Source organism: Neltuma alba, unplaced genomic scaffold, assembly GCF_004799145.2.
Source record: "Neltuma alba isolate B1F8T4 unplaced genomic scaffold, ASM479914v2 tig00010231_pilon, whole genome shotgun sequence".
Lineage (NCBI taxonomy): Eukaryota > Viridiplantae > Streptophyta > Magnoliopsida > Fabales > Fabaceae > Neltuma > Neltuma alba.
The window spans coordinates 448,964-461,987 of NW_021635163.1; the positions used below are offsets into that span (position 1 = coordinate 448,964).

The 13,024-nt window shown below is 30.0% G+C and overlaps 1 protein-coding gene across 1 annotated transcript; it reads left to right on the forward strand.

Annotated features, from left to right (window-relative positions):
* Positions 1-5,512: 5,512 nt before the first annotated feature.
* On the forward strand, positions 5,513-8,077 carry LOC114755136 (putative disease resistance protein RGA1). The gene is made up of 2 exons (XM_028944011.1): positions 5,513-7,432; positions 7,538-8,077. The coding sequence occupies exons 1-2, from the start codon at positions 5,534-5,536 to the stop codon at positions 8,075-8,077; spliced, it is 2,439 nt and encodes an 812-aa protein (XP_028799844.1). The 5' UTR covers positions 5,513-5,533.
* The last annotated feature ends 4,947 nt before the right edge of the window (positions 8,078-13,024 follow it).

The window sequence follows — 13,024 nt, forward strand, 5'->3', positions numbered from 1 at the left end:
AAAATATAAATATGAGAGATAAAGTGGATTAGGGTTTTATATTTAGGACCAAAATAAAAGTCAAATAAGGTCTTATATTAAGGACTGGAGGTAGTATTAATGTTTGATAATGTGAAGAATCGAAATTATTTTCTAACTCTTTCTTAATCCCTATGAAGTGGTAAAAGCCACTTGTATATTAAATGGGTGCTTGGTTAAACGTACCATAATGAATTTAATCAAAATAAAAGCGTTTGGGTAAAAATTGTAAAAACCAAAATTTAGATAAATAATTAACGGGCACTAAATGCCCAAAGCAATGTAGGAACTATAGCCCAGAGTCAAAAGTGGGTGTGGTGAGAAATGGGGAAGTAGCCCTTTCCCTCGTCAACCTCTTTTATCACTATTACATTAAATTTCAATGGTACAAATTTAATATTTTTAAAATATTATTATTTTTGAACAAAAATATTGTAATTTTACATAAATAAAAATGAACGGATAAAATTTAGTCTAAACAATTTATAATGGTAAGTTATTACTATAAAGTATATTTTTCTTATGAATTTTTTAAATTAGATTTTAACAGTATAGATTTATTTATATATTTTCTAAAACATCTTAAGTATTTTTCTCAATTCTCTCTCTTTTCCTCCTACTTGATCATTATCGAGAAAATATCAATATAGTTAATTTTAAAAAATAATAAATATATAAAATAGATCTTACAAATAGAACTAATATTAGTTTCTCAATTAAGTTTTATATTAAGAATAATAAAAATAATATTTTAAAATTTTCAATTTAGATAATTGGGATTTGAGCAATTGGGGCATGGGAGAGACGCTATGGACAGACGTCTCTACTCTTATCCTTCCGCGTCAACAGGAATTCGACGGCACTTTCGAGTTTCAATTCATGCATGTGCCTGTGGGGCCGAAGTGTTGGATATTATTGGACGGTGGGAGTGTCTAATTTGTCCCATCTTGACCGGTAATCCTTTAGGTCCCGGTCCTGCTCAACTTGAGAGGGGGCATGACGAAAAATCATTAGGATAAAACAATGTCGGGACGGAATAAAATTATGGAAAAATTCTAAAAAAGTGATAGCTGAATTTCAAATTTTAAATCAGTACTTGTTACAACACTCATAAAAAAAAATGATTGCATTTAAAGAGCAAATGATAACACATTTTTATAGTAATATCTGATTTAGAATTTTGAAATTCAGTAGTCATTTTTTTGAGGTTTTTCCTAAAATTATTACCAAAGCTGGTATATGTAATTTGAAAAAAAAAAACTAAGTTATCTGATCTTATTTTATAAACATTATACAAGATTATTTTCTATTTATTTTTATTAAGCAAAAAAGGGCGAGTGATTCTTTCTATAAACTTTGAATGAGTAACTACTTGTTTTCTTTTTCTTTTTTTTCCTTAGAAGATTTATTTATCTTCCTGATTGAGTTTTTGAGATGCAGAAGCAATTTGAGAGCTATTCTTCGAGTGAAATATACTGATTATCCTTCTATTTTATCTCAATTACAAAGACTTTTTTTTTTTATTTTGAAAACGTAGATATATACCTCTTTTATAGTTAAAACATATGTTACACAAATTTTCCTCCTATATGTAAGATTTTATTTTTATCAATTCAAACTGTTAGTTAACCGTTAAGTTTGACTTTAAATTATTTTTTAACCAAAATGCCTTTTTTAAATTAATAATTACTACCTCCGGTCTTAATTATAAGAGCTAGTTTACTAATTTGAGAAGATTAAGAAAATAAGTTAAGTTAGTTATTTGTAATAAATAGGTGTTGTCTTTCCTAAAATATCCTTGCTAATCAAGTGTATTGGCTAGAACTATTATTATTAGAAGGACTATCTTGAGAAAAAATATATAAATATGAGAGACAAAGTGAATTGAATTCTTATATTTAGGACCAAAATAAAAGTAAAACAAGATCTTATATTAAAGACCGGAGGTAGTATTTAGACATTTATATTTTTCAAAAAATATTTTTATAAAATCAAAAAATAGTTATCTTTAAAATTTGTAATATGTTATAAAATTTATTAATTTTGACCTAAATCATAAAATTTTACAATTTTAATATTTTATCACATTCATTAGAAATTATTTACTTTGATTTATTTTGAATTATAAAAATATATTTCAAATAAATTATTTAAATTTATAATTCAAAACTTTTAAACACATCTTTGTTATAAAAATTTATAAACATATTTAGTTAAGTGTATATATTTTTATTAAAAAAATAGCTAAATTTTTAATCAATTTTTTTTTTTGGTGTTTGCCTTAACTGAATAAAATTGACGTAATTGTAAAAATATAATTTAGGAATTTATTAGAATGAGAAGTAAAATAGTAAATAAATTTTATTTTAATATAAATTTCAGTTAAAAATAATATTCTTATAATCTTTTTAGAATATCCCTAATAGTGTTAACTAATTAGATTAATTGTATATTTTTAAAATAGAGGAGAGGTATATGTAATTGATGCAAACTAAAAAGATAGAGTATTTTACTTTTAAAATAGTTTTTTTTAATATTTTTCTTATGAAAGTGTTTTTTTAACCAGAAAAGGAATTATACATGTGATAATTATATATATATATGTATATCTTATTATATATGGCTTTTTTATATGGATTTATGAGTCCAAATTGAAAAAGAAATATTAAAACATTTAAAAAAAAGACCCAAATAACATTGGCCCAATTTAAATGCTTTTTTTTTTTTAAAAAAACAACTGGGCAGGATGTTTCATTCTCATCCCATCCCTATTTATTGGGATGAGATCAAGATAGGTCTGTTCCCGTCCCTTCCTCTCTTATGAGCATCTCTACTAGATAATAGTAAAGATATACCCCCTTCCTTTGTAATATAAGAAATTTTCTATAAAAAAATTTGTCTAACAGATAAGAAGTTGACAAAGCAGAGAAAATTAAGAGAGCAATTAACGGTAGTTTTTCAGTTTTACCCTCTTGTTACAAGAAGGAGAGAGGATTTTAAATGCATGAGAGATATGAGAGAATTTTGCAAACACATTCTTTAATAAGAATAAAGTAGATAACTTTTATTAATTTAAAACACATTTAATGATTTAATTGATATTCATGAGTCTCAGAGAAAGATTAACTAACATTTTATATTATGAATTGGATGGGAGCATATGGCTCAATTTCAAAATTGATATTCCTCACTAACTAAACAATATTTTCACTTATGCTTCAAACAATCGATTTACGTATAATAAAAAATTACTTAAGAGTAATAAATAAATAAAAATATATTTTTATTTTTAAATATGTCTTTAAAATTTATAAGATAGATGACGTATCTTTTTAAGTTTAAAACTTATAAATGAGACGAAAGGGAGTATCCATTGTCAGTGTCTATCACTCTTAAAAGTCATGAGATTATGGTTGATCTTATGATTTAAACACTCATAACCAGTACATCGAGTTTTTCCGAATTGATTATCTGGTTTAATTTTTTTTTAATATCTTGAAATCTCAATTCTTCCGAGGATCTTTTTGGAGAAAGCATATAGCGAGCTATTATATCATATTATCTCTAATTCTTAATATAAGAAATAGTTGATTTATTTTAATAGATTAAAAAAACTTGTTAAGTTAGTTACTTAATAGGTATTATCTTTCTTATAATATCCTTGTTGATCAAATGTATTAGTTAAAACTATCATTATTATAAAGACTATCTTGAGAAAAAATGAATAAATATTAGAAACGAAATAGATTGAGATTTTATATTTATAATCAAAATAAAACTTAAACAAGCTCTTATAGTCTTATATTAAGGATTGGAAATAGTAACTCAAAAGGTCCCTATAATATTAATTTTATACAACATCTTTTAAATCCGCTATTCCAAACCCTGTTAATCTCAAATGATGGTTTGGCTTCTTTTTTTTTTTTTAAGAAATAAACTTAATATGTTAAAACCTTTATGTTATTTCTCAATTACATTAAGAATCCTTTTTTTTTTCCTTCTGATACTTCTATAATATTAGCTTTCAATTACATTCCATATCTTAAATCACAAATGAGAAAAATAACATCAGAGTGCTAGATACTAATTTACTCTAAATTTAATAAATTACTATATAAACTAACATATTATAAATTTATAAATTATTTAACCTATTAATTTTTAAATTGTTAATTATTTTTTTCAGTTTTTACATATATTATACAGTATATTACTATTTAAAATTTTAGTAGTTTGTAATTTTATGTTTGTGTATGCGTGTGTGTGTACACACACATACGAGGATGAAATAATGAAGAAAAGAGAAGAAGGCGACTACCCTCACTTGCTTTGAGGAGAGAGAAAAAGAGTATTTAGGTAGAAATAAATTATAGTTTTAAAAATATTTTTACAGCATATAAAATGTTAAATCTGAATCATTAAAGGAAGGGGCAAGGAGGGAAATTGGGGAGGAGAGAATCTTTTGGGGTGTTTGGATTACTCAATAAGTGCTTCACATTATTTATCAGCAATTTTCCTTATATGTGAATATATAATGTTTTTGGTTATACATGAAGAGACGGACATTATTTTAGGAATAAAGTATTGGTTTGTAGAAAATAAAACAAAAAGTCGAAAACACTCTAGTTATGCATCTTAGGTCCCAAAAAAAAAAATTATAAAAAAGAAGTTTTCACCTCACATTTTTTAGGATCCAAACTTGTGTTTTCTTCCTTATAAAAGTGAGACTGCTTACCACTTTAACTAAGAACTTGTTGGTAATAACTTATTTCTTATACTAGGACTTATATGTTATCACTTTTTAGCAATTATATATATTTTTTTAACTTTATACCAACTCTCTTTTTAAATGACTCCTCCTATTCTTAATATAATACCTATTTAACTAATTTAATCAGGTTAAAGAATTTAGGTAAGTTAGTTAATTATAAGAAATATGACATATTTTTTCTAAAACATCATGATTATTTTTCTTAATGTCATTTCTTACTCTCTTACTTGATTATGGTTGAGGAAATATAAATATAAGTAATTTATGAAAATTTAATAAATATGAGAAATAATTCTTATATTTCGGATCAAGATTAACTTGATAATTAATTTTTATATTAAAATCAAGAAAACTACCTTGCAACCCAATTATTTACGCAAGCTGGAGTTTGCAGTGCGAGTGGATTGGATCTTCTTGTCAATCTCTATCAGGAGTTACTACTTTCGGCTTTACTTCCTGGAAGGTCACAGGGCGCGTTACCTGGTACTGAAATTTTGGGTAAATTGATGAGTTCAGTTCTAATATTTGTATATTTAATTTAATACTATGTGGGCAACTTTTTAAGTTGTTTTTTTTTTTTAAATCAGATTAGAAAGCGAAAGAAAGGAAAACAATAAGAAGTTGCGAGGTTCTTTCGAACATGTGGCCTTATTTGCTATTTATATGCGAGATAGAGTTTGCAGCAATACTAGCCAAACCGACAGACTGAGCATCATTAGAATTTCCTTCACCCGCATCGAAAAGATGGACGCCATCGCTGGGAATGTTTTTCAGGGACTGACTTCTTTGGCTCTTGAAGAGTTCAAATTGCTGTGGAATGCTAAACATGATGCAGAAAGCATGAAGAACACGATCCTTGCCATCAGAGCCACACTGTTGGATGCGGAGGCAAAGGCCAACAATAACCATCAAGTCAGCTTTTGGCTTGCTAGACTGAAAGATGTCCTCTATGATGCGGATGACCTGCTTGATGATTTGTCCACTGAAGCTTTGAGGAGGGGAATCATGACTCCAAACAGCGTGGCAAAGAAGGTACGGATCTTCTTCTCAAAATCAAACCAAGTTGTTTATAGTCTTAAGATGGCTCATAAATTGAGGGAAGTCAGGGGAAGGCTAGACGAAATTGATAATGACAAGAAACAATTTCATTTGATTGATCACCCTGTTAAGCCTCTACCTGTACTTGAGCAACGAAAGCAAACGTACTCTTTTGTGCAAGAAGATGAAATCACTGGGAGAGAAGAGGAAAAAGATTTGATTTTACGTTGTTTGTTAGACAGTAATGTGAAATCTAGTGTTTCTGTTATTCCCATTGTTGGATTTGGGGGGTTAGGCAAGACTACCCTTGCTCAGCTTGTATACAATCATGTACATGTTCAAAAATATTTTGGGTTGAAAAGGTGGATATGTGTGTCTGATGAATTTGATGTCAGACGAATAGCTCTAAAAATTTTAGGACAAGAAAGTCAAAAAGAGATGGAGCAAGTGCAACAAGACTTTAGACAATTAATAGAGGGAAAGAAGTTTTTCATTGTGTTAGACGATGTTTGGAATGAAGATGTTGAGATTTGGCATAAGTTGAAATGTTTATTAACCATGGGAGTGAAGGGGAGCATGATCATTGTTACCACACGTAGTGAGAAGGTGGGAAAGATGATGGGCACATATCCGCCTATTATTCTTAAAGGCTTAGATGGTGAAAGATCATGGAAGTTGTTTTGCAGAGTGGCTTTTGAAGGGGGTAGAGAGTCAAATGATCAGGAGTTGGTAGAAATTGGCAAGGAGGTTGTAAAGAAATGCGCAGGAGTTCCTCTTGCTATTAGAGTTGTTGGAAGTCTTGTGTATGATAAAACTTTAGAAGGAATAGATCTGTCATACTTAAAGAATTGTGAGCTTTGGAACATAGAACAGTTGGAGGAAAGAATCTTTGCCGTGCTTAAACTCTCTTATGATCATCTTCCTTCAGCCATGAAAAATTGTGTTGCTTTTTGTTCATTGTTCCCAAAAGATTTTGAATTCAAGAAGCAAACACTAATTCAAATGTGGGTGGCTGAAGGATTCATTCAATTAACTAATAAGATGAGGTGTGAGGAAGATGTTGGGAATGAGTATTTTATGAATCTACTTTCAAGATCCTTCTTCCAAGGTGCCACAAGAGATGATTATGGTGATATAAATGCATGCAAAATGCATGACCTCATTCATGATTTAGCACATTTTGTAGCAAAGGATGATTATCTTCTGATTAAAGAAGAAAAAACAGAGAGTTCTAAAGACGCAACACGTCATTTGTCATATGATGTGCCAAGAAGAGTTTGGAGAGTTCCAACTTCCTTACTCAAATTTGAAAAATTAAGAACAATGCTTTTGCTTGCGCATATTTTTCCGTGTCGAATGGATCACTCTCTTTTTTATTTGGTTGCATCAAAATTAAAATTCATACGTGTTCTGGGCTTACGTAGGTCGAACATCACTGAAATTCCTGAAAGTATTGGAAAATTGAAGTATCTGAGATTTCTTGATCTTTCAGCCAATCATTTCAAGCAGGTCCCAAGAACTATTACTAGACTCCACAACTTGCAGACCTTAAACCTCAGTTCTAATGCTGGTCTTCGGGAATTGCCAAGGGGCATCAATAAATTGGTAAGCTTGAGGCATCTTTATCCTGGCAGTTGTGAATGGATGCCAAGTGGTTTGGGGCAATTAACTTCCCTCCAAACCTTGACAGATTTTGTAGTGGATGACCAGGATATGCGCAGGAGAAGGGCAAGTGCAAGGATAAGTGAATTGGGTGAGCTTAACAACTTGAGAGGGACTCTGAAAATAAGAGGGCTAAAACACCTGAGGTCAAATCCTACAGAGGCAGAGTCTGCAAGGTTAATGGAGAAGCAACATCTTCAAGAGTTATTTTTGTCTTGGGACACATTCTCCTCTAATTGTGAGTTATCTAAAGATAATTCTGATGAATTCATTTTAGAAAGGCTTCGTCCTCATCATGCCATCAAATTTCTATGCATTGATGGATTTTCTGGAGAAAGGCTGCCAGACTGGATTGGAACTCTCTTGAAACTGCAACATCTTCGACTCTGGAATTGTAGGAATTTGATATCACTTCCTGAAGGCCTTCGTCATCTCAGATCATTACGAACATTTAAGATAAACGGAACGCCATTGTTGGATAGAAGATGCCAACACAAAAGTGGTGATGAATGGCAAGAAATTGCTCGTAACGCATCCATTTTATTTGCTAGAAACATTAGAATACTGACAACTCCTGCAAGTCGATAGAATAGTATTGGTATTTGGAGGGTTTGATTTGATATTTGTTATAGAGAATCTCTTTCCACTGTAGTTTGTTATTTAATACTCACTGCTCACCTGCTTCTTGGCAGCGACGTGCAGACTTCTCAATTGTAATTAATGTTTTGCATAATAATTTATGTTTCATATTGCATAGATCTTAAGCAGAAATGAAAGTTTGTCAACAAATTGGTAACTCCATTGCCATGCCTCTCTTGTATTTCTGCAATATTGATTTTCTAAATAATAAGTTTAATTATGTCAACAAAGTAAAGTGTTAAGTGAAAACTTGCTGTGCAGGGCAAAAAATGGAGAATCAAATTAGTTAATATTTGTAAATTAATTAAGTGTGGTAACGTTATTCATTTATCACACACACTCTGTTTATAGGGTTTAGAAACAGAGTATCTTGCTCATCAACATTACAAGATACAAGTCAATGATTCTTCACTTTTCACTCGGTCTGTACATATATTTATGCACATATACATACATACACATATATAATTTGTATATATTATAGAGACAAGTGACTGTTGGGAACGGAAAAGGATTATTTGAAAATATAGGTCAAAAAGGTTCAAATAGTACTAGTCTAGTATGATATTTAATGTAGGACTTAATTGAGGAATTAATATTAGTCTTACATGTAAGATTCATTTAACATATTTATTAATTTTTTTTAAATTAATCATATTGATATTTTCTCAGTAATAATCAAAACTTTGGTCATTGCAAGATTTTATGTACAAAGGTTGTCAGACTAAATCGGAAATCTCTTGGAACTGCAACATCTTGTGCTCTTTGATTGCAAGTATTTGAGATCACTTCCTGAAGGCCTTCGTAATCCCAAGTCATCATGAACATTGACCATAGAGGGATCCCCAAATTTGCTTGTTGATAAGGGACCCAAAATGGCTTATAATATAGTCGATTAATGATACAGTGCTTGGAGTGATTGCATTGCACGCCAGGCTTAACGCATGCAATCCACCCCAGTACCATTTGATTCAATATTTGTGTAAGGAGCCGAAAGCCTTTTAGCCGACCTTGATGCTCTCCCATAAGTCGAGGGTTGCGGGCTTAATTCTCCTCTTAATCTTAGGCTCTTCGCACCTGTCTTTTTAACTTAAAAGAAAAAAAAAATTGTACAATATTTTTATTTCCGGAGTAGTGTTTGGTTTTGAAGACTTTTTTATTTCCGGAACATTGATTTTTTTTTTTTCGTTTTTTCGACTGAGCACATTCTAAGGTTGCAGTTTTTAACTTTTATGTTCTGGAGAAAAAAAATTTAATGATTCTTAAATAATTTTAATTTTATTTATGTCAAACAAAGTAAGGGATTTTTTGAGAACTTGCTCTTGGGGGCAAAAAATGGAAAGTCAAATTAGTTAATATTTGTAAATGAGTTAAGTGTGGCAACGATATTCATTTATCGCACCTACTCTGCATATGAGGTCTGAAAACAGAGCATCCAATTCTTCAACAATACAAGTAAATTATTCTTCATTTTTTTCCCTCTCGGTCCATATTTTTCTTTCCCCGTATTTTTATAAACTAAAGTATAGCCATTTCGTTGTTTGTCTAAGAGAGAAAATAAGTGGCATGTTTTTTTTAGAGTTAAGAGTAAAAAATACTAATAAAAATATACCAAAAGTTTACCTAACATCATGAACTTTTTTTGGGTTCAAATCTATCAATTAAAGTTTAAAAATGTCAATAATACCATTGCCTCTAACATCTATTTTTTAAGTAGTGGGACCCAGGACTTTTTTAATGAAATTACTAAAATACCCCCAATTAAAACCGAAAAAAAAGTTAAGGGTTAAAAATATCCACAAACTTGCACTGAAAGTTCACTCAATACCATAACATTTTTAATGAAAGTATGAAAATACCCCTAATCCCAAAAGGCTATCGCATTAGAGTGTGTTAGAAATTATTAATTAAAATAAATTTTTATAATTAAAATAACTCATGTGAAAAAATTTAAGCTTAAATTGAATTGCACTTTAAATATAAGTTATTTATACTCCCGATCTTCTTTTTTAATAGACATTATAGGTATCTTTTAAAAATAAGTTTTTGTATCAACGACATATGGAGTTATGTTTATTTTTCAGTTTATGTTATCAAATTTAACAGTTAATCTGAATTCTTTTTTACATTTATATTTAATTCTTTGAGAGAATTTAAAACCACTTTTAATAATGGAACCCACTATTTTTAACAAAAATACCAAAATATCCCTAGTAAGAAAAAAAAGAAACCAACATCTCCTTTTAACTTGCTGATGGTCCTTTTGGCTTATCTGTTTTTTAAGAAAAAAGCCCACCTTATAAGATGGATTTATATTTTTTATTTCAATTAAAATTTAGAGCACCCTCATTTATTTTTTTCTAGAATTAAGTAATTTTTTTAAATTGAATTAAAAATATGAAAATATCAAATTAATACTAATCAAAGGATTGAAGTGTAAATGTTTATTTTGCCAATATAAAATTAAACCACTCCGAGATAAGCAATAATGATGTTAAAATATAAAACATAATAAGTTACAAAAAGATATTTAATTATTATGTATGATATTTATCGAATTAAAATATTTTGAACCATAACAATTAATATGATAACTATAACAATTGGCTGATTTTTATAAAAAAAGAAAAAATTGTTGATCAAGAAAAAACATCTATTAAGAAACATTAATAATCTTTTTTAATTATAAAGATTTGGAAATAAAAATTTCTTATAATTAATAATCTCTAATACACTCTAATGCAATAACCCTTCAAGATTTAGATATTTTTGTACTTTTATTAAAAATTATATGGCGTTCGGTGAACATTTGATATAAGTTTATAGCTATTTCTGACTTTTAACTTCTTTTTCTTAGGGATATTTTGGTATTTTCATTAAAAAAATTGTAGGTTCCACTACTAAAAAAATGAACTTTAACGGTATTGGCATTATTGGCTTCTTTTTAAACTTTGATTAGTATATTTGAACTCAAAAAAAAATTATGGTGTTGGGTTAACTTTTGATATATTTTCATAGGTATTTTTTTTATCTTTAACCTTTTTTTAAAAAATAAAAGTATGTCTTGCGCTGTCTTTCTCTTGACTAGAGTCCCTTAGTTAGCAAGAACATGACGTGTTTCTGCATAGAACGTACTAGGAAATTTAGGGTTAAAACTAGTGGGATGAAAAAGCATAGTGGCTTATGGTGAGATTGTACAAGGAGTGTGCTGGGACCATTTAGATATTAGCCAATGTGAGCTAACTTAATTCTCCCTTTTTTTTGCTTTTAAGGAAATGATTAAAAAAAAAACCACAGATCATTGTTAGTTAATTGATAAGTAATAGCTAACTATCTACTTCAAGGGCTGGGGTGGTGAGAATCGGACCAGCTGCCATCAATCTTATCCTTTTGAGTCTGTGAATTGGGAAAAAGAGTTCGATAGTGATTAAGATATGGCTGAACTTTCAAACTAAAGTCATACTCAACAACTTCCACAATCACTACTCTTAGCCAAGGCCTTATGATTAACATTTATGATTTAAAAATATTATGCTTTAATTATTTTTTTATATCATGACATTTCAATTCTGTGGAGAATTATATTAAATGCTCTTTAATCAACCCAACGTTGTTCTTTTAGGGCAAATAATTAAGTTCAAACTTTAATGCAAAGAAAGAGTCACAAAAACCTTTTGCGGTACAAGTAGGAAGTTACTTCCTGTGTTCTTCATAAAGAACACAACTATTTTACCAAAACAGAGGAAAATTTTCATTCTTCTCGCAAGTGTTACCAATGATTCTTAAGCAATGCTCCCACCTTTTTTCTTTTTTGTAGGTGAAGTAAGGGTATTTCAAAACACATTGGATTTAAAACTAATTTCTTTTAGACTTGGAATGGTTAAGGAATAATCCTCCAAACAAGTAAGCTTTTCGGGTTTCGAATTTGTGTTTTTCTTCTTATGAGGAGGGTAAGGTTACTACCTTCTTAACCAACAACTTGTTAATACAATGCTCCCATATTAATGAGAGGTATGATAAGAATAAATAACTAAGTAAGAAAATTTAAATAGGGTTTTGGGAAGATGTTAAAAAACACAAGAAGAAAAGAAAATGATGAAATGAATGAAAAGAAGCCACCTCCCATGTTCCTCTGCGTAGGCACCACTGCTTGGGGTGTGATCATTTGATTTTTCGCCGTAGTTGGCTAGGAATGCTTTTTAATTTTCTGCTAGGAGCGTAACTTCCGGGAAAGTCACAGAACATTACCCTCCAAGCTCCAACTCAATTATTTATTCAAACTGGGCTTGCAGCAACATAAATCAAAACCATAAATTACATCCAAAGCATATTTCTCAATTTTCTTCCTCTTTTTCCTGCTTTATTATTAAAAGAATATTAATTTGGAAAAATGACCACAAAATATCATATGAATTTCAAAAAGACAAATAAGTAAAAAAATGACAAAGAATGTATCAGGTACCAATATGGAATTTTGATTTTTGACGTAAAGACCGAATTGTCCTTATTATGTTTGAAATATGAGGAGATGGAGAAAGGTAGAAATAGCCTCCTCTTGGTGAAAGCAATCCCTCCACTCGATGAAAGAAAAACTGCCCCTACTCGGCGAAACCAATCCACCCACTCGGCAAAACTAATCCCTCCACTCAGTGAAACCGAATCCCCCTACTCAACCAAACCAATCCCTCCACTCAACAATACCGAACCCTCCCACTTAGCGAAACTAAATCCAAGCTCCTCTAGTCACTGAAAAAGGTTCTTCGATTTGCAAGGGGATTTGTATGTAAGGGGATTTGCAAACTGTTTTCAGGAAATACGAAACTGCCTAATTTTCAAGTATTGTTAAATCATTTGCCTAGAATGTTACTACACGTATAACGAGATTTATAACTCGTG

Excerpts from the sequence above, each read along its gene's own strand:
- LOC114755136 (XM_028944011.1), top strand. The coding sequence starts at position 5,534 with ATGGACGCCATCGCTGGGAATGTTTTTCAGGGACTGACTTCTTTGGCT. Across the intron at positions 7,433-7,537 it reads CAAGGGGCATCAATAAATTG|GATATGCGCAGGAGAAGGGC; the intron begins GTAAGCTTGAGG and ends GTGGATGACCAG.